At 42.6% G+C, this 20,093-nt stretch overlaps 2 protein-coding genes across 2 annotated transcripts in view; one reads left to right on the plus strand and one right to left on the minus strand.

Annotated features, from left to right (window-relative positions):
- The first annotated feature begins 1,158 nt into the window (after window positions 1-1,158).
- On the plus strand, window positions 1,159-4,390 carry LOC129116380 (Krueppel-like factor 2). Its single transcript, XM_054627297.1, has 3 exons — window positions 1,159-1,650; window positions 1,991-3,059; window positions 3,304-4,390. Exons 1-3 carry the CDS (start codon window positions 1,573-1,575, stop codon window positions 3,477-3,479), a joined length of 1,323 nt encoding a protein of 440 aa, XP_054483272.1. The 5' UTR covers window positions 1,159-1,572; the 3' UTR covers window positions 3,480-4,390.
- Window positions 4,391-19,366: 14,976 nt separating this feature from the next.
- The window catches only part of LOC129088784 (epidermal growth factor receptor substrate 15-like 1), a 37,047-nt gene continuing 36,320 nt past the window's right edge, over window positions 19,367-20,093 (minus strand). The window contains 1 exon segment of the mRNA XM_054596016.1: window positions 19,367-20,018. Coding sequence (XP_054451991.1) covers window positions 19,872-20,018 — 147 coding nt within the window. The 3' untranslated portion in view covers window positions 19,367-19,871.

Raw genomic sequence — 20,093 nt, forward strand, 5'->3', positions numbered from 1 at the left:
AGAATCAGAATGAGCAGCAAAAAACAAACTGGGTTCCTGTTCTCATATAGAACACAAAATAAGTCAACAGTACCTGGGTGATGGTGTCCAATATGTTTTTTTCTGCCACCTTATTTCGACAGCTGTGCAGTTATTATTATTTACGCTGTAGATTAAGATTTCAAAAACCTATGTGACACATGAAGGTCTGTTTGTTTGTATTTCTGCTTGTTTTATACATTCATTGACATTTTCAGTGTGCAGTTCTACCTGCAATAGAGTGTTTTTACATTGTGCTGATACATCTTTTGATTGGATGTGAACACTTATTCCACTACTGGGACAATCACAAACAGACACAATGAAATCTCAAATGTGCAGTCAAAACTCTGATGGTTTGATATTTTTGTGCCAGAGCCCCTTTTCATTGGCCAATGGGCGCAGTAACAGTCCCCCCGTGTTCAGATTGGAACCAGCAACTCTCACTGTTCACAAGTTCCGTGCTGTCAGATTACATATTAATGAATGGATGTAATGCCTTTTTATAATGTTATCGCCTGATTGATGCTTCCCTGTGAAGCGCTGTGAAGAAGAGGGAGAAGAGCCGTGGTGTAGCTGGCGCCTAGTGGCGGAAGCCTGCAGCACTTCCCCCCCCCCCCCGTGCTGCTTCGGGCATGACGGGGAAGAAGCGAGGAGTTCTTGGTGCGCATAGAGTCTCTCTCTTTCTGCTCATGTTCTGACAGAAACACGCTCCCCCTCTCTCTGACAAATATATTTGTCAAAATTTAAGAAAGATATATATATATATTTGGGGGGGACAAAGTGAACAGATACAGAGAGAAGCAAACCGTTTTGGAACATGACCATTGCCTCATTCTTTGTGCGCGTAAGAGCGCACCGTCCCCAGATGCGCACATTACGCATGGCACCTGTGGCGTTGCTCTCTGTGGAAAAAAAAACCCTGTGTGCCTGCTTTAGTGTCTGGGTTTTTCTGTTACTCTTTTTGACAACAACTTGTTAATTGCTTATTATTCTTTTAGCGGTGCACGGTCTAGGGGCGGTCTCGTTCTCTCTGCCCTGCCAGTTGTTGGCCAGGTTTGCTGGAGGAGGGCGGGTTCTTCCCTCAGGAGGTTAAGTAGCTGCCCGCAGCGGAGCAGAGAGAGCATTCCGCCTCAGTCCTCCTCCTCCTCCTCCTCCTCCTCCTCCGACTCTCTCGCCACCTCTCTGTGCCTGACTCGCAGGGAAACGCGGACTTTTATACCGTGGCTAAATTTAGGGGGCTTGGCCGGTTGCGCAGCTTCCCCATCCTGGACGCTCTTCCTTCCCGCGGCCTCGCATTGGTCCGACTTGTGCTGTGAAGAATATTTATAAGAAAAAGCTGCTCCCTCCAGACGGCACAGCTTGCACATGAGTGAAGAGAGCAGCAGCTCATCGGACCGCAGAAGAAGCAACGCGCTCTGAAGCCTTTTTTTTTTTCTTCTTCTTCTTCTTCTGGAGACTCATCGGACTCGGACTGGTGATTTACTTTAAAAACAGAGAAAGTGCATTTTCTCATTATTTAAGGACTTTTTAAACTTTTTGGTTTAACAACGCATGGAAATGGCCTTGAATGGGACCATTTTACCATCAATCTCTACATTTGCCAACCACAAGGAGAAATGTTGGGAAGATGTAAGTTGCGCTTTTTCTATATATTTCAGTCACAGAACTTAGTCCCTTTTTTTCAGTCTGTCATATCAGAAATCATACACGATATTTGATGGTTTTTGAAACTTTTTTTAAAAGTTTAGAATTATGCTTAAGTTTCCAGGCACTACAAAGTTAAATGAAAATATGTTTTTATACTGTGTCTTGGTATTATTCAGCCTTTTCCCTCTGCACTTGGTTGGCTTTTTTTCGAGCAACTTTATCGAGGTGAATGACCTGTCTGAAGGTGTGTGTGGGGGGTGGGGGGGAAGTTATGTTGTAAATTTGGAAACAAACTAATTATTCTCTTTACTCTTTGCTCCAGAGGTGGAAGTGTGACATGAGCGGCGTTGCGCTCAACATGGACAGCAGCTGCCTCGGCAGGAAAGACGAAGAGGAACTGGATAAGTTCTTGGATCTTGAGTTTATTCTCGCTAACACCACCGTCACCGACAGCGCGCCGGCCGCGGGGACGGGGGCAGAGTCCTATCGGCTCCAGGAGTCCGGGGTGTCCGTGTATCACCAGCAGCCAGGGCAGCAGCAGCAGCAGCAGCAGCAGCAGCACACCGGGATGCCCCAGCAGCCGGCCAACTACACCTCTGTCCCAGACATGAGCAGCCCTCCGCCGCCCTACAACAGCCTGATGGCAGAACTCCTTCGCTCTGACGTGGATGCCAGCTTCCTCCCCGGGAGCGGCCCCAGCATCCACGGGAGGTTCCTGATCAGCTCCGCGCCTTTCCCGACCACTCAGGATTTATTCCCCGAGCATCCGAACATTAAAGTGGAGCCCGCCTCCATGGACACTTACGGACCCGTCATGGGTCTGGTGCCGCAGAGCTGCGCCAAAGTCAAGCACGAGGGCAGCGTCTCGTGCATGATGTCGTACGAGCAGCAGCCGCGGCTGGCCAATTCCCCGCAGACCGCGCTGGGCAGCATGACGCCGCCTTTGAGTCCGGACGACCTGATGAGCTCCGAGTGCCACCAGCCCCAGATGTGCAACTCCGCCTCGCTGACGTTCCCGCAGAGCTTCCACCACGGGCAACAACGCTGCGCGTCAGGGGGGTTCCCTCACGGTCACGCTGGGGTGCAGATACCTTTCCCCATGGCGCAACACAGCCACCACCACCACCACCACCACCAGTTCCCCGGCATGTTCGGGGAGGACGCGGCCATGGGCATGCAGCAGCAGCAGCAGCAGCAGCAGCCGGTGGCCGGCCAGCGGGTCCTGCTCACCCCGCCGTCCTCACCGCTGGATATGATGGATGCCAAGCCGAAGAGGGGACGCCGGTCCTGGCCGAGGAAACGGACGGCGTCGCACACCTGCACGTTCGCCGGCTGTGGGAAGACCTACACCAAGAGCTCCCACCTGAAGGCGCATCACAGGACGCACACAGGTAAGAGCAGCACGTTGAATGTAGCGGACGATTGACATTTTTTTTTTTTTTTATTGTATTTATTTATTATTATTATTATTATTATTATTATTATTATTATTATATTTTTTTTAACCGATCTTCTGTTCGTTTTATTGACACTATTTAATACACAAAGAATTCAGGAAAACATCACATAAGACACGTGCACACGAAAATAAACTGTGACGTCACTCACGGCTGTTGTTGCTGTTGTTGTCCACAGGAGAGAAACCGTACCACTGCAGCTGGGAGGGCTGCGGCTGGAAGTTCGCCCGTTCCGACGAGCTCACGCGTCACTTCCGGAAGCACACCGGACACCGGCCGTTCCAGTGTCACTTGTGTGAGCGCGCCTTCTCCCGGTCCGACCACCTCGCCCTGCACATGAAGAGGCACATGTGAGGAAGGACAAGGACTGCTATGCACCGCATGGACCCGATTCAAAGAGCTATAATACTCCTATGATGAGTTATAGACGGATGCTGTGTATAGACCTCAACTATAGTGATACCACGACAGCATAAACTGCCATACAGCACGATGACTAAACTGTAATACCTATAGGAATATTATAGTGATTTTTTTATTGGGACAAAAGGAGCATCGAGATGAGATGCTCTGAAATTATATTTTGCAAAAAGATTTATTTAAATGTTTGGGTTTTTTTGAGACAAACAAACCACAAATCAACGAGGAAATACAGCCAGATATGACAGAAACAGATTAATTCTGTTCAATTTTTTTATGTAGCTGGTACTACTTTTTTTTTTGAATGGAATGCTGTTTATAGATACAACAAATTAAAGGAACATTCCACTGAACATGTCAGGCACATGTGCCACTGAAACAACTGGAAGCAGACAATCCTTTTAGAAGAACATTGATTTATATCTTTGTACCTTCACCTATAGTGCCTTTTATAACACGTTATTATACATCCTTACGAGTGCCATATTCTCCACTGGCTAAATAAGACAATCAAAGTCTGATCCTGTGTGTTATATCGTGAGTGTATAGGTGCGCGTGAGATGAGCTTTGAGACAATGTTTTGTTCTGAAACTGCCGTTCATTCTGTCCTCCCTGAAGGCTTGAATAGGACGTCACGTCTGTGAGTCAGTAGGAAGTCTCACAGAAGTGCGATGCCATCTCAGCGCCACCTGATTGACAAAGGGCTACCCAGTCTTTAGCAAAAAATACAAACCCAAAAAGACTTCTTTGTTTGTGTCTTGAAGAAATGTACTGCCTTGTAAATTGAATCTTTTTTTATATATAATGTAAATAGTTTATTTTAATGTACATATTAAACTAAATGAACATGATTTCTGAGTCCTGAGTGTGATTGTCAAAGATGATATAAAACGTGGTTTTTATGTGAATGAAGGCTACACAAAGCACAGATTTCCCTGAAAACAGTGGTTCCCAGCCTGGAGGTCTGGACCCCCTAAAGACAAAACCTAGCGGTCACAAGATGAGTTTTCTTTTCCTCTTCTCTTTCAAGATTAAAAACTATTAACACATCTGAGAATGGACCATAACGCTGGTTGAACTGTGATGCATTCTAATACGGGGGTCTGCCTCTCTGTAATGAGTAGCAAGCCTAAAACAAAGCTATGTCTACTACTGCTTGTGTCCACATCAACTTACAAATGATTCTATCCTGTATGATAGTTTTCACTTGAATAATTTTACATGCCTTCGAAAGTATGTAGAAAAAAAGACAAAAATTTGAACAAAACTTGACCGTATTGCAATAAAAAATAGTTTTTTAAATTTAAGTTAATTTGAAAATTCCACATACACCAACAGGTTGGGCTCAATTTTGTGGTGTGTTTATAAAATAATGGTTTAGAGGGTTAGCATCAGGTAGGCCATCCTCAGAAGCTGCTTCCATCCAGCGCCCCTAGACCAATGCTTCCCAGCTGGGCTGACAAAGTGGCTGCCAGAGCGCTGTGGCAGCCGCCTATAAATACAAACATTACATTGACATAATTACAGAGGCCCGATATAGATAGAGGCTGCATCGGGGCAATGCAGGCGAACCGCAATGAGTGGGAGGGATGGAGGGGTGAAAGGAAAAGAGAAAACCTTGTCTCAAATCAACCCAGAAGACCTGACTGGGACAAAGTGTTGTCAGGCCGCTCATGGGGATGAACGCTGGAGAGAATATGTTATCATCACTGCATGCAAAGGAGGATGTCCTATCCTGTCTTTATTGGAACAGTCACGGTTTGAGAGAATGAGTTTCATGGTGGCACACTGTCCTGTCTGCTGAGCAATCTATTAATTCCACGTGCATTTTTATATTTCAAAGAAAGACATAAAACATACTGATTCCTGCGAGTTGGCAGGTTTTTTTCTTTTCACCCTCCTAGAAAGCAGGTGTTTGGATGAATAGATAATGTCAGGGGCTGTGGGTTGGATCGCTGCTGTGTTACATCAGGATAGCCTCAATATGGAAATCATTTCTATGAAAATGACATCCAGCGGACCATGCAGAGGCAATCGAGGGGGGAGATAGAGAGTTTGATCAACAGCTGACTTTTCACCTCCACTATAATGTGGCCACTCAGCAAGTTGATGCATAGTTTTTGCTGTCATTCCTATCTGGCATAACAACAATCACATCACTCATGTTTAACTGATACAAATCATGGTCAAAATCAGGAAAGATCAAATTATAATAAACTTGAATGATCCTTTAAAATTGAGTTTGACCCATTATAAGTAGCATGAAGGTACAAAGAGTAGTTCATTGGTGTTGACAACTCATGAAACTCTTTCCCCACCTCGCCGTTTCACACTTGCACTGGTGCAGCAGTGTCTATTTTTGGGTTGTGAAAGGCCTCACATCTCGGAGCCATCTCCAGGGTGGCCCCATGCCAGCCCTGAGAAAAGAGGAACCCCCCTGCTGCTATCATTAGTACATTTACTCAAGTGAGAAATCAAGCATTTTCATTTCACTTTTTCTGCTGGGTATACAGGGTGGCTGCTGCAGCAGAGCGTGGGAAGCAAAACCTAGGGGAGGTCAGATGGTGGACATGTTGGCAGCTGGCAGTGTACGACGGCTCCGAAACACTCCTGTGCACTCTGGTCTGATGGTACGACCTGTTGTCTGGCTAAACCTTATTTTAAACTCGAGCAGAGACCCCAATGTTTCTGAAGATACTAAATATGTCCGGTTGAATTTGGAGTGCAAAATGCACAAGGCATCCAGAACATTTCCATTTGCAAGGAAAAGGTGCTTTTAATCAGTGAAGCATTGGAACAAGCTGTTAAATAGACCCTTTTTACAACCAACGCCATGATTATGTCACAGTTAGCAGTTTTCTGGAGGCAAAAACTATCTAGCCAGCTCTGGAGAGGGACAAGCTAACTAGCTAACTAGCCAGCTGTCCTCTCCGGGGCTCCTGTCATGCTTTCTTCCCGGCGAAGCGTTCTCCCAGCAGCGTAATGGTCAGCTGATGTGGTCCCTTTGGTCAAGGTTAAATAAAAAAACAAGCCTCGCTTGTAAGCATTTAGTATTCAGAGACTTGTTTCATCTAAATCACCCCAAAACATTTTTCTCATTAACTCCAATTGTATCTCAGCATGTAGAAAGTTTTTATGTCCAGGTTTTGACAGATGTCTTTCATATTTCTGCCTCCATTCAAACGCAATGGAAGTTCATAGAATGTCTAGAACCCGCTCCCTCACTTCAATGACACACAAAAACAGTTCGATGGGCTTTTATTTGATCTGTGAACCGTTTCGCACACGTTCAGCGACGGACACACCAAAAGCTCACCTCCGCCTTCGAGTCTATAAACCTGAGGGATAAAACTCAAACATGTGACATTCCTGCAGCATTCCTCCCTATCCCGATGACTGACTCTCCCACCCACCTCGCTATCCAATGCTAATATTTTCAGTTGGCAAGAGGCTGTAAACGAGCTCACAAGATCTTGTGCAACAGATTATCTCAGAGGAACTCCCCTCTGGAGTGTTTAATAGCATATTCTTCCCCAACTCCAACATAACAGACTCATAAAACCATAAGTGTGTGGACAAAACTGATACCAGAGATGTGGAGATAAACAGTGTTTTCCAGTCGGTGGGGTCAAAAGACCATGGAGGATTGCAGTAAAAACATTTCCAGTTAAATTCAGTGGATCAGGGAACTTTATCAGCTGTTTGAAAATAATCTTATCTGAATGGATTCACAGAGCGACTGGTGTCCGGCACCTTCTGAAGAAAAGTGGGAATTCTATTCATGGGAAGAGGATGCCATCTACTGGGACAGCAGCACCACTGTGAGAAGCAGGAAACACCTGCTGGAATCCAAGTCCCTGAACGCCTCCTCACACCTCTACTGACAGCAGCAATTTATCAGTATGCAGTAAGGTTCAGTAGGATTTTGGTTTTTCTGTTTTATCTACTCATTTCTCTCTGGTTGAGATGGTTGGGGAGGAGGGTTTGGAGGTCATTAGGGGGAGAAAGGAGTGAAATGGGGGTAGAGGGAACACAGTCAGAGGGAAGGTATATGGCGTCCGTCCCAGCTAAACTAGTTCATTAAGCACCCAGGGACATGACACTGAAAGAATGTTTTTGTTTTCAAATGAGTTTTTATTTTATTTTTAGCAGTTGAATAAACAAAGAGTATTATCTGTGTATGCGAATTACTTCATTTGATACATTTTAAATCCACTGAATTGTCTTGTTTTGTTAAGTCGGTAAATTAATATATATATGTAGATATATAGATAGATATTGATAGAAACACCTCTCCGGAAAACAAAATATATAATTCAACATCAGTGTTCCAAACTACCTAAAATGAACATAAAGTTGAATCACCAGAAACACTTTTGACTTAAACTTCCTTCATGAAGGTATTATTTATTTGTTTCAGGGCTGTTGGATGAGACTGACTTTGTGTAAAGTGTAAATTACCCTTCTTGCAGCATACCAATCTAAATTAGTTAAAACCTGTTGCTATATTGTGCAGAACTAGGATGCATTACTTAACATAACAGATCAGGTTTTTCTTTTACAAGTCTCAAGAATTAAGTAGACTATGATTTGTGATGTAGTGCTGTTGTCAGACAAACACAGCCTCAACTTCCACATGTAAACATCTCTGCAGATCTCAGTAGAAGGGGGTTATGGGTTATTGTTGGTAGCAGAGACTTGAAGACAATGACCTGGCCCATTGGGAGGAAAGCTGGAGTGGATATGCTGTGGAGTTGATGAGGAGACAGCTGACAGATGTGTGAGGAGCAGAGAGAGGTGACGAGCCGAGTGACAGCAGGTGTGCAGGTTGGAATGGGCCCAGGTGGACGGCAGGACGGGACTCACACACACGCACACACGCACACAGTGGCAAGCTGGGGACATGGAAGAAGACGGGTCACAAAAGCACGAGACACTTGGAGAAAAAACTAACAAAAACTAGCCTTGTCTCTAAATAACACCCATGCACATCTGCCTATGTACAGACAGAGAGGCGTCAAAAAGACGTCTGAGTCCTCTAGCTTTTTTTTGGTACTTTAATTGAGGCGAAGATCCTTTAAAGTAACGCCAAACATTGCAATAAAAATGTAGCTTTTCATTTGTACTTCAAAAAACCTCTATGAAGAAACGGAATATTGATTGCCAGAAATAAGCAAGCAGCTCAGAACACATGGAAAGAGTAATTCCACACACACACACCCCCTTCATTTTTGCATCCGTTGACTGTCCGTCAGTATATCCATCCTGCTCTCATGACGTCCCTCCCTCCAAGCGAAACACGTCCTCCAGGCTGCGATCCCAACTGCTTTCAATCAGCTCAAGTCAGGAAAGATTTCCTCCTGTTGCATTTGTGTGTGTGTGTGTGTGTGTGTGTGTGTGTGTGTGTGTGTGTGTGACTTCAGGTGAATACCCACCATCTAGTCTGGTTTCAGCTCACTTTACAAACTGGTTTCTTTCTGCATTTAAATTGCTAACAGACGTGTTGCTTCCAGCCAGTTCTGGTTCTTCTTGATACTGTAGGTTGTAACACACTCACACTCTCACACACACACACAACACACACACACACACACACACACACACACACACACACACACACACACACACACACACACACACACACACACACACACACACACACACACACACACACACACACACACACACACACACACCTTTTGGTGTGTGTGAAAATAAATTAGTTTTATGCAGCCTGCCCACGGAAAGGTTTTTATTCAGACTCTTGTTACAAAAACAGTGGGATTCAGATGAAATCAGATATTTTTCAAGTCAGATTTGCATGTTTCTCACAACTCAAACAGATCGACTATTTGGGCAGCTGATTTCTGTTTGGACAGCCAGATCGGATTTTCGCAGACTTTGCAGAGAAAAGCTAGACTACGTTAGAAAGAACAAGAGTCTGCAGCCATGCAAGCAGCTCTGTGAGGTAAATCCTAATGACAGAATGCTAACAAGCTCACGGGACAATGTTAACATGCTGAGCATTTAAAGGTACAAGGAGAGTATAAATTAAAGGTAAAGTCACCTTATACTAACAACTGAAAAACCTTTGACAAACACGTGTTTTTAATGATAGTATTTGTATTAAAATATTTGTCTACAGACTAAGACCTTTCTTTGTTAATAATGTAAAAAGGTTTATTTTGTTTTCTGTACAGAAAACACTATATGACCTCCATGGTCTAGTTCGATATAGATTATTGTCTGTATAGTGAATTCAAATTTAAAACTATCCACCACATTATTAGACGCTCTGATAAAATTCTCCAGGAATAAAGACCGAAAAAACCCACACAGGGAGGGAAGGGTTGGGGATGGCTCAAACAAACCCTGGACTTTCAACCAGGAGACAAGTGTTCATGCCCCCAAAGTGTTTTGAAGTGTCTTGTTTTCCGTTCTTATGTTGCCTTGTTACGTTTCACTTTCAAGTCCTATCATAATGTTTCTCCAAAACATAACAGGACTAGTTTTAACTTGGGGACCTATAGGGATTTGTTATATTTGCTAAAGAGGTCTGTGATCTTAATCTTGCGTGATTTGACATCATTTGTCAAGAAAAATTATTCCATATTTCCCCAAACACTATGGTCACGTGATGATATTAGTGCTGTGCGAGTTGGCAGTTTTTTTTTTTTTTTGGGGGGGGGGGGGATTGTTTGCAAAGTGTTTTGTTTCTCCGTGCCTTTTTACTAAGGCTGTATTGAATGTCAATTTTTTGCATTGGGTAATTTGATTGAAGTTTACGAATGAAGCTTTGAATGTCTGTTGGGTGAAATATGATTTTGTATCATCGTGGTTTTAACTATATTTTAAGCTGCTGTTAGATTGCTGCTAGACTGCCCAGTTAATACAGGTGCGTAAGTTATTAATATTAATAAAATGTGTTACATAACATTACAATATCACACCAGAAAGGTGCACTCAGAGTGGCAGACCACCACTTGTGTATTATGGGTGTGAATAAATACAACTCACAGTTGGCTAACCCTCCATCTAGTCACCAATGGCTTGTAAGACATCATAAAACATACTTCATTCAAACTTAAAACAAGCATTGATGAATGCAGTAAATGGGGCACACAAAATATCATGCAGTTTGCTGCAGCAGAATGCGACAATAGCCATGGAAAAACAAAGAGATGCACACTCACTCATAGACACAGAGATGCAAGGGATCTATCGCACGATCTTTCCGGCAGAGATACAACAAACATAAGATGTAATGCATGCAACTCAAAACACTGCAACCCAAAAGATAACTACAATAAATTCACCCCTTTTTGACACCCAGCGCTGCAGCACCTGAGCTCATGTTCAGCTGTGAGGTTTTTTGGGGGATGAGTTCACTGAATATGTGAGCTCACATGACTGCTGGTGGCTGATTCATGACAAACACAGGCTAACTAACTGCTCTACAGCTGGCATTACTTTCAGTCGTGCGTGCATGTTCCTGGTCCTCAGGCAGTAAGGGATATCCCACTACTTCCAGGAATTCCCCTTTCACAATTTATGTGTTTTCAAGTTGAAAATAATGGAGCAAGAAATTGTAGCAGTGCTGATGAGGCTGAAAAAGTGAAAGCACACTGGTCAGAGGATAGAAGCAGAAGAGAGATACAGAACTATTGTGAGGGAAAACCAACATTTATCCTCTAATTCTCTCTGACCCACATTCCCGGTTAAAAGCCAATAGGCTTTTCATTTCCTCCTCTCCATTACCATAGGGTAAACACAAACCGAGCGAGGAATTTCCTGTTATTCCATACGGAGACAGTTAGCATTCGCTAACATAGCAGATTGCTTGGGTTTCAGCTAATATGTCCAGAAATGGCCGCTGTGTTTGCACAGCATTCATTTCACACTACACAGCTGTATCCTTGAAAATGTAGCTGAGCGTAATTCACTGCACATTGTGGCCGTCTGGGAGCGACGGAGTTGTTACTGCAGGTGGTGTTTGAGATCTTTGCAAGGCCCTTTCTGCAAGGAGTCTGCCAGAGAACAAATAAATACAATGTTAAGTTGCAAAATGGAGTTAAAAGTAATAAAAAAAAAAAGCACATTTAAAAACTAACCAATAACTTTGGAAATGAAAGCATGTGTGGATGTGTGAAGCAAATAGAACAGCAGCCATGTCAGCAAAGTAAAACTCAGTGAGAAGGTGGTGAGCTTTTATAACAGGGACAACCACGACTGAACCAGGTGTGGCTCATCAGCTGATGACCCAGATCCTGCTAGACAAAGAGCAGCCAGGTCAAAGACAGAGACCCCAAGTGGATTGGAGGGGGTCCTCACAGTAAGCACAAGGAACATCAAGACAGTGCCTAATATTAGGTGATTAAGTACCATCTACATGGACGCCTATTCATGCCAGTTAATACTGTTCTTTAATGATGCATGTGCACAAACAAATTTATATTTAAAGCTACTATGAGGCACTTTAATTTTGTGTTGATTTTGGTAGACCCTGTGGACAAAAGCGGTATTGTTCCCCAGCGCCAGATTCCTTTTAGAAAACCTCTCATTTTACTGCAGCAGGGGTTCTGACGGTCTGCCCCGTCAAGTCCTGGTTCTGGTTCTCCCGTGCCTCCTTTCGCTCCAGCGCGTCCAGCAATACGGACTGGAAATCCAGCAGCGTGGTCATTTTGACATAGTTATCTTGAGGGCTGTGGTCAAGATCAAGTTAAGACCCAGAAAGACATGCTGAGCTGGAAAAAAAGGCATGAATGAAGCAGGGGAACCGGATTGCTTTGTGGCACAAAACAGGAATGGGAACTGGTCCAGAGCAAAGGCTTTAAGAGTTTCTTGGAATGACAGATACAGGGGGGAGTGTATGGACCTTACTAAAGTAAAGAGTTTAACTGTGGGACACACTTGCCATCATAAGTATAATCTATAAAATCCTAAAAAAACAAACTAACTACTTCAGCCATCATTCATTTGATTAGTTACACCTGTACTTTTCCTCCTGTGACATGTCAGTATTGTCAATCGACAGTTAAGAAGTGCAGGTAGTCACCGTGACATCCCTCATTGGCTGCTTCACCCCCGGTGTGTGAAGGAGAGGTACCGCAGGTCCTTCCTTCCTGCTGCTGTCAGGTTGCACAACCAGCTCTGCTCCCAGCAGACCACATGACACATGACAATAAAAACCTGTGCAATACATTACACTGTGCAATAATAGTTAAAATAGTTAGTTCTGTCTGTAAATATAATATTTCAGTTATTGTTGATTTTCTACTGTTTTTTTATTGCTTATTTATAATACGTTTTTTTTATTTTTATCTTGTCTTTCTTCTACTATGTCTCTTGTGTGCACTTTACTCTATGCTGCTGTAAGCCTGCAAATTTCCCCGCTGCGGGACTAATAAAGGATTATCTTATCTTATCTTATCTTATCTTTGTGGACTGCAACTTTGAAGCCTCCAGTTTGGCATTTTGTTAAAGTTGTATGACAAAAACAGGGACAAATACAAGACCGGACAACATAGTGGGTGCAAACTGTCAATCACGGGGTAGCCCCGCCCTAAAGCATACCCTGCTTTATGGTCTATTTGACTCTAAATGGACCATAATTTACTAAATGAACATCATGCTGTATTGAAGAAGACTTGAAACTAGAGATTGAGACCATAAACTCATGTTTACAATGTTTACTGAGGAAATAAATCAAGTGACTTCTATACAATCTGACTTCTTTTAGCAACCAGAGGAGTCGCCCCCTTCTGGCCTGTTTACTGAGATTTTAATGCACTTTACCATTGGCTTCAGTCTTCCGACCCAGAGGTTGATACCTGGTACTGTCACAGTTAAAAAGTCCTACAGGGTTGTTAAAAAGGGGCACTCCACCAACTTTACATAAATAGTTTACTGGTCACTGTTGTTACCCATCTTCTGAAAACAGTTGCTCTGAAAGTAGCTTTGTCAAATATTAGAAAAATAACCCTGATGATGCTTTTGGAGACTCCCACAACTTATAGAAGTGAAATATTGAATTACAGAAGTACTTGACTCAAAATCTTTCACTCTTTTAAAGTTGAGCCCTGCTGGTCTTACAGTCTCAAACTTGTCACCTGTAACAAATCAAGCAGCAGTCCATTCTGATTTAACTGAAATGTTTTATTCTAGTAAACAGCACAGACCATGTGGAGAGGATCACTGTTCAGAACAAACCAGCGTCTGGTCTCTCCACAGCTATTAGTGTAACTGTAAGCAATCCTCCCAATGGTTCCTCATCAAGTTTACTTTTTCTTCTTCATCTTCACTTTTTTATAAGACAAATATAACAGACATGATACTATACACACTGTATACACATCGTATGCATCTTGATAAAGACAGCTCAGAGTAGTTCGCCTACATTGGAGGAAGGGCAGTTGAAGGCAGAAAAAAAAATCCACCAAATCCATCAAAATCTGTTTGTGCTGCTTACTATCAAGCATCAGTCAGACAGAATTCAAAGGATTATTGACCTAAAGGAAATCTCCACACTTTGGAGAGAGAAAAAAAAATTAGTATTAAAACTGGGGAATAATTAAGTTGTACATTTTTACATTTCCTTAGCCGTCATCCTATAAATACTTATTTTCTTAAACACTAAAATTGCTGTTATTCAAACATATTGAGTCAGGAACATTGCATGACCATTTTCTTTCCCCAAAATAGATAAAAAGTTTTTTGAACTGAAAGGTTTGTAGATTGCAATCAAAGCAGGAACTTCCTCCACAAAGTGGGGGCAGAGGAGTGGGCGTTGCCTGGTGCATAAATAATCATAATAAAAACATACGCTACGTATCAAAAGAAAAGAAAAAAATCATCAGACTGGTTTCACAGGATACACAAAAACAACAATAAAAAATAAACATCATCTATTGCACAATGGAGGTATCAGACGACAGTTTAAATGACAGTACCGGTCTGGAATTTGCCACTCTAAGCAGTACACAGCAGACGGGCTGAGGTCAGAGGGAGGTCGGACAAAAATAACACATGAAGAACAGATGGAGGGTCACAGTTCGCGGTGGGCTGAGTGTCAAGTATCAATAGTTTGGTACCAACTGAAATGTGCAAGTGTGGAATAAAAGTACCGTGAGCTGGCATCAAATATCTGGTCAGATTTGTAAAATTGTAACTTACTCTTTGATTATAAAAAAGTACAAATTTACATTTGTACATACATTTACCATTTCAGAGCTTTGTCTTTTGTCTGGAGTAATGTTTTGGTGTTCATACCGAGACTCGGGTATCTTATCGCCACTAGAATCAAAAAGGTCCAAATGACATCCAGCACTAGTTCTCAGTGAGTGTTGAGCATTGAGGTCACTCTTGAACTTGGAAACAGTAGTTTGACAACAAAAGTATTAAAAATAAATTCTTGAACTTACAAACGTGAGTTGTGGTTGAAAGCTCCAGAAAAGCCAGCAAGTCCATCTTGAATTAATAGTATGTTTTCTAATATTCAAGTATTGTTCCTTGCTACTAGAAGGTAGGCAGCATTTGCCATTTTTACATGAGGACCGCCACATTTTCTATGCAGCCCTCTGCTTCCTGGATGTTGCTATTTATACCATGTGAGAATATCACATCGGGGCCTGTTGATGCATATAGAAATAGCCACTACCACAGAATGTCACAGTTGACACAGAATAGCCCTATATCTCCTCCCAGAGCAGTGGGCACCATTGCATACTGTGACACTCTGATCTTTTCTACATTATAGATTTCTTTTCTCCCAAAAATGCAGCTGAGCCATTTATCTGTGACCAAAAGACCACAGACACCAAATTTTAAGGGGACACTTTTGAATATTAGTCTTCTTTTTTTGCAGTGCAAGTTTCACGTCACACTGTTGTGAAGTTTAGACCTCTGAAACCCGCGTTGTTAGCCGTGTACAGCTTAGAGAAGCTCACTATCCAGGGACACTGCTATCCTATGGGTACACACACTGTAACAGCTACAGCAAAGAAAACATTCATGATATGTAAACAAGACAAAAAATGGCAGGGCAGAGGCAGTTCACATTTCTATCTGGCAGAATCAGTGGCTGCACATTAACATTTCTGTCCAATTTGGGTAATTTCACATTATAACCATTTTTAGCCCCCAGAAAGGTAGTTCAACACATGTATCATATTTCAGGGATTTAACCCCCCCCCCCCAAAAAAACCAGTTGTTTGATATTTCAGTCATACTATTGACCTTCCATCATCTTGTTCAATGTGCTGACTGGAGAGGTAAATGTAACACTGAATATCGTGGGGTTATCTCGTTGTACCAGTCAGTGCAAAGCCATCTTCGGAGGCTGCTTCGACCCGACACCAAGACTAATTTGACATAATATCTAAGTAGTTACAAATTATGTTTCATCCCAATGCACTTGTTGGATTAAAAATGACTTAGTTTGTCCCGGAGATCCATTAAAAATACAGCTTGTTAACATTATACAGAGAACCTAGCCCTGAGGACCATCGTATTACGTATCACAGTTGATTCCCAATTAGACATTCATTAAGTTAGCTATGGGAAGAATATTGAAATTACAAACTCCGCCTAACATCTGGCAATCAATTCAGCGTAATTTAAAGGAACAGTGTGTAGCATTTAGAAGGGAAAAGCTAGCTAAGAATGAGCTGTATTTTTATCTCCTTCACGGAGCTGACTGCCATGTTTCTAAGGTAGCCCAGAACAGACAATATAGATAGGGCCATTCACGCTTTGGCGTTACATTCTTGGCACGCAGTAGAAGTTTCAGTTAGTTTGCAATCTGCAACCTTGCAGCTAGATGCCGCCAGATCCTACACACTGCATCTTTAAGGCAAAATACAATGAAGTTGACAGGTGGTGAATAAAGAAAAAAACTGCAAAGGAAAGAGGTTAACGTCCTTTAAAGTCAATTCAAACTGTAATTCTGCGGATACGGCAGGAATCTACTCAGCGGCAGCACGCTCAGTGCTGCCAATGGTGGTGAGAAGCTATATTAAATAAGACGAGTGACTAAAATAATAGTATATTCGCACTGAGTGCACTTCTGTTGGATTCAACAAAATGCTATCACCTTTAGAAATCATTAAGGGGAGTTTATATTTCAAAATTCTTCCATTCCTAAAAATTTAAATAAACTGATTGAAATGTTCGAGTTCCATCAGAAGACATCCAGCACTGTATTACAACGGTCCTAAAACCAAGTTACTGCTCGTGGTTACAACTGGTCTCAACATTGTACTCTAACAATCTCAACAAGCTATGCTTTAACTAAGATCTCTTTCTCCCTTTGTTTGAAAAGTTATGGTAATGAAAAATGAAAAATCCCATATGTCATCCCTTAAAGTTAACGTTTAGGATAACGTAAGTGCTCTGAGCAGAGTCCGACTGCTGGGCACGCAAGCATATGACTGGTCATGGACCAATACAGACTGGCATAAATATATATTTATGAAACACAACGTGATATTTGAAGCTACAACGGAGGAGCTCTGAGTGAGACAGAAAGTCTTCAGTGACTCAGTACAGCAGAATCTGTTCTAGGTTAAAAGTTAACTTCCGCCCGTCTCACTCAAACACGAGTCACCGCTTCAAGTAAAAGGGACAACTCAGAGCAAAACAGAGTGAGTGGCTAAGCCCACGATGAAACATCAAACTATGACACATCTGAAATAGCAAATAGTTTTCAATTCCCAGCCTAATGACACCTGATTAGACCCACTTTCACACCTTTCCAAAACACTCTGCAGCTTGTGCTCACCGGTCTGTGGAGCACTGGAGTGACAAAACATTTTTTCATTTGGATGTTCTTTTAAAACAAAAACACGTCAAAATAATAATCCGGCTCGCAAAAACTGTGTTAAAAATCCTCAATCTCTAAAAAGAAAACAAGGTCAAACATAGAAAAAAAAAGTGATTCCCTCATCTTGTCTTTCCTGTGTTGAATGTGGTGTGACATCACAGCATTGGGATCGAGAGTACAGCATAGTTAGATCTGTTAATATAATATATACACTGGACAGAGGTGGAGGTGAGGGTGGGGGTGGGGAGTACTGCGGCGTAGTCACAGCAAACTCCACACAGTACAGTCTCATACTCACAGACAAAGAAAATAGATCTGTACAATTTGTTTCTGTCACTCAAAAGAATATGTTGACATTTGAAGCTGTTAATTTCATTCGTCAGGGATTTGTCACATTAGAGGGAAACAGTGTAATGGATCTTTATCAGGTATTTTATATATATATATATATGCAGTTGCTTTTTCTTTCCTCCCATTATGTGAAATGACTGAAATTGTTGGTTAAAAGTTTTCCCTTTTCCCTCACAGGAGGACCCACTGAGCCAGAGAAGGGAGTCTCTCTCCTGAAAGAGAAAAGCATATGTACTGGACTAGAGACCCAGATTAACCCACTAGGGGTCTTCAGGGCAAAAAGCAGGCTTCCCCCCCCCCCAAGTTTGTGGTTAATTGTATAACAACACATTTATTTAGGAATATGCACTACGTAAACACAATATGAACCGGAAAGATGCACTAAGTTGAGCGTGGATCTACGTGGGTTGTGTCTGCGACGACCACAGCTGTATTGTTTGATTGAATGAATCAACAACACACAATTGTCTAGTTTTGTTAACTCTTAGCTGCGGCGATGCAATCAGCAATATGTGTTCTGGTAGTTCCGTTAGTCGTTAGCCAAACACACCGTCCAAAACAGAAAAACTGTTTCCCCACTATGTCTCACTTGGGGCCCCGTTACAGGAGTCTACAGTTAATTAACGGCAGGTTCAAATTGGCAATAAAAGGTATTATGAGTAATCCGAGTCACTGCAACCACGAGAGGTCCCTGAGCATGCAGCCATAATCTGCTGACCACAATATTATGCAGTTTGCTGCAGCAGAATGCGAGGTAAAATGTGGACAGACTCAGAGAAAGGCGGGCACACACTCACTCACGGACAATCTCATTATCTCCTGGCAGAGATAATAGAAAATAATAGAGGCCTTAAAAGAACATAGTCACGCTCAGTATTGCCTCCCATATCATATCAGCGTATATTGGTAGGTGCATATTCCTTAACAAATGTGCGATTAAATAAATGACCAACCTCTAAGTGCCACACAGTGAACCTGGGAGTTGGTCGTAATCCAGCCTCGTCTGGACTTGAGGCCAGTTTTCATAGTAGATCCCAGTGTAGTATCAAATAAAAAGGAAAACTGATATTTGGAGAAATATGCTTCAACCCAACCAGCGTCATGATGAGATCAAAATCAATCATCATTTCTGTACATCCAGTACAGAGTTTAGCCTATCTCAGCACAAAGCAGGGGGGCATGTTAAGCCTCCAGCGGAAGTGAAAAAACTATACTAATCATGGAGCTCTTCACTTCTCAACTCAGTCCGGCTTAGTGACAGAATTTCCTGAGAGAAAAAATATGTGAGAAAAGAGAGAAATTGAGGCGCGTCAAATCCAGTCTTCTCTCTAGAAACAAATACTTATGTAACACCGCATCCCGTAGCGTTTCCATACCGGCAACACATCCGTGTTGCCCCTACATATCTATACATATCTATATATATATATAGATATATATATAGATATATATGTAGGGGCAACACGGATTTATCATCAAGCTACTGATGGTATAAACCGTGTCTGCGTTTAGTGTTGAGTTGTGTTGCCGGTATGGAAACGCTACGGGATGCGGTGTTACATAAGTCAGGAAAAAATAAAATCCCTTTAAGAAAACACCCTAAATAGTTATTTTTCCATACAGCTGCTACTGATATTAGCCATATGCCCACATTGTGAGAGAAGCTGGAGGAGGAAAAACAACAAGCTGAAAAATTCAAACCGTCAGGGTGTTCTGTCAGCAATAGTCTGCTGGGGCCAAGTGAATGGATCCGTCTCATCACTGTCCAGCCACTTTAGTGCATAAACACAGTGCATCTGTTTGTTTCCATCAGGCCCCTCTTTCTCCTTCATCCTTCAGTTCTCTGTCTCTTCATGTCATCAGGAGAGATTTTAATATTAAATGCAGGGTCAGTGTCCAGACTTGCCTGGAAGTTCTTTCTGTTCCATTCATTGAGTCATTGCGCGTGGGGGGAATGTAAAATAGTGGAGGTGCAGGTCCTGTGTATGTGTGTGGACCACAGTTTGTATGAACACTTGGGAGAGTTAGTCCAGTGAGTTGCTTTGTGTCTGCATGTTTAGATAGTCAGTCATGTTAGCTTGTCTATGCGCTGTGTGTGTGTGTGTGTGTGTGTGTGTGTGTGTGTGTGTGTGTGTAAGTGCGGTCTGGGTTCCAGGTCATGCGTTGGACATCTCGGCCTTGCTGAGGGCGATGGCCAGCTCCAGGTCTTCCTGCTCCTGCTGCCTGAGCCTCTTCAGCCGCTCGCGCTCGGCTCGCTCGCTCTCTCTCTTGGCCCACTCCAGCTGCTGAGCCTCGTTCCCAAACTACAGAGAGAAAGAGAAACAGAGAAACATGTTGAATAAATGTCCAAAATTGTCTTTATTCACATAAAATATCAC

Source organism: Anoplopoma fimbria, chromosome 3, assembly GCF_027596085.1.
Source record: "Anoplopoma fimbria isolate UVic2021 breed Golden Eagle Sablefish chromosome 3, Afim_UVic_2022, whole genome shotgun sequence".
NCBI lineage: Eukaryota > Metazoa > Chordata > Actinopteri > Perciformes > Anoplopomatidae > Anoplopoma > Anoplopoma fimbria.

Bases quoted from the DNA above. Each gene is read 5' to 3' on its own strand.
- LOC129116380 (XM_054627297.1), top strand. From the start codon at position 1,573: ATGGAAATGGCCTTGAATGGGACCATTTTACCATCAATCTCTACATTT. The intron at 1,651-1,990 runs GTAAGTTGCGCT...TCTTTGCTCCAG, and splicing joins AGGAGAAATGTTGGGAAGAT to AGGTGGAAGTGTGACATGAG. The intron at 3,060-3,303 runs GTAAGAGCAGCA...TGTTGTCCACAG, and splicing joins GCATCACAGGACGCACACAG to GAGAGAAACCGTACCACTGC.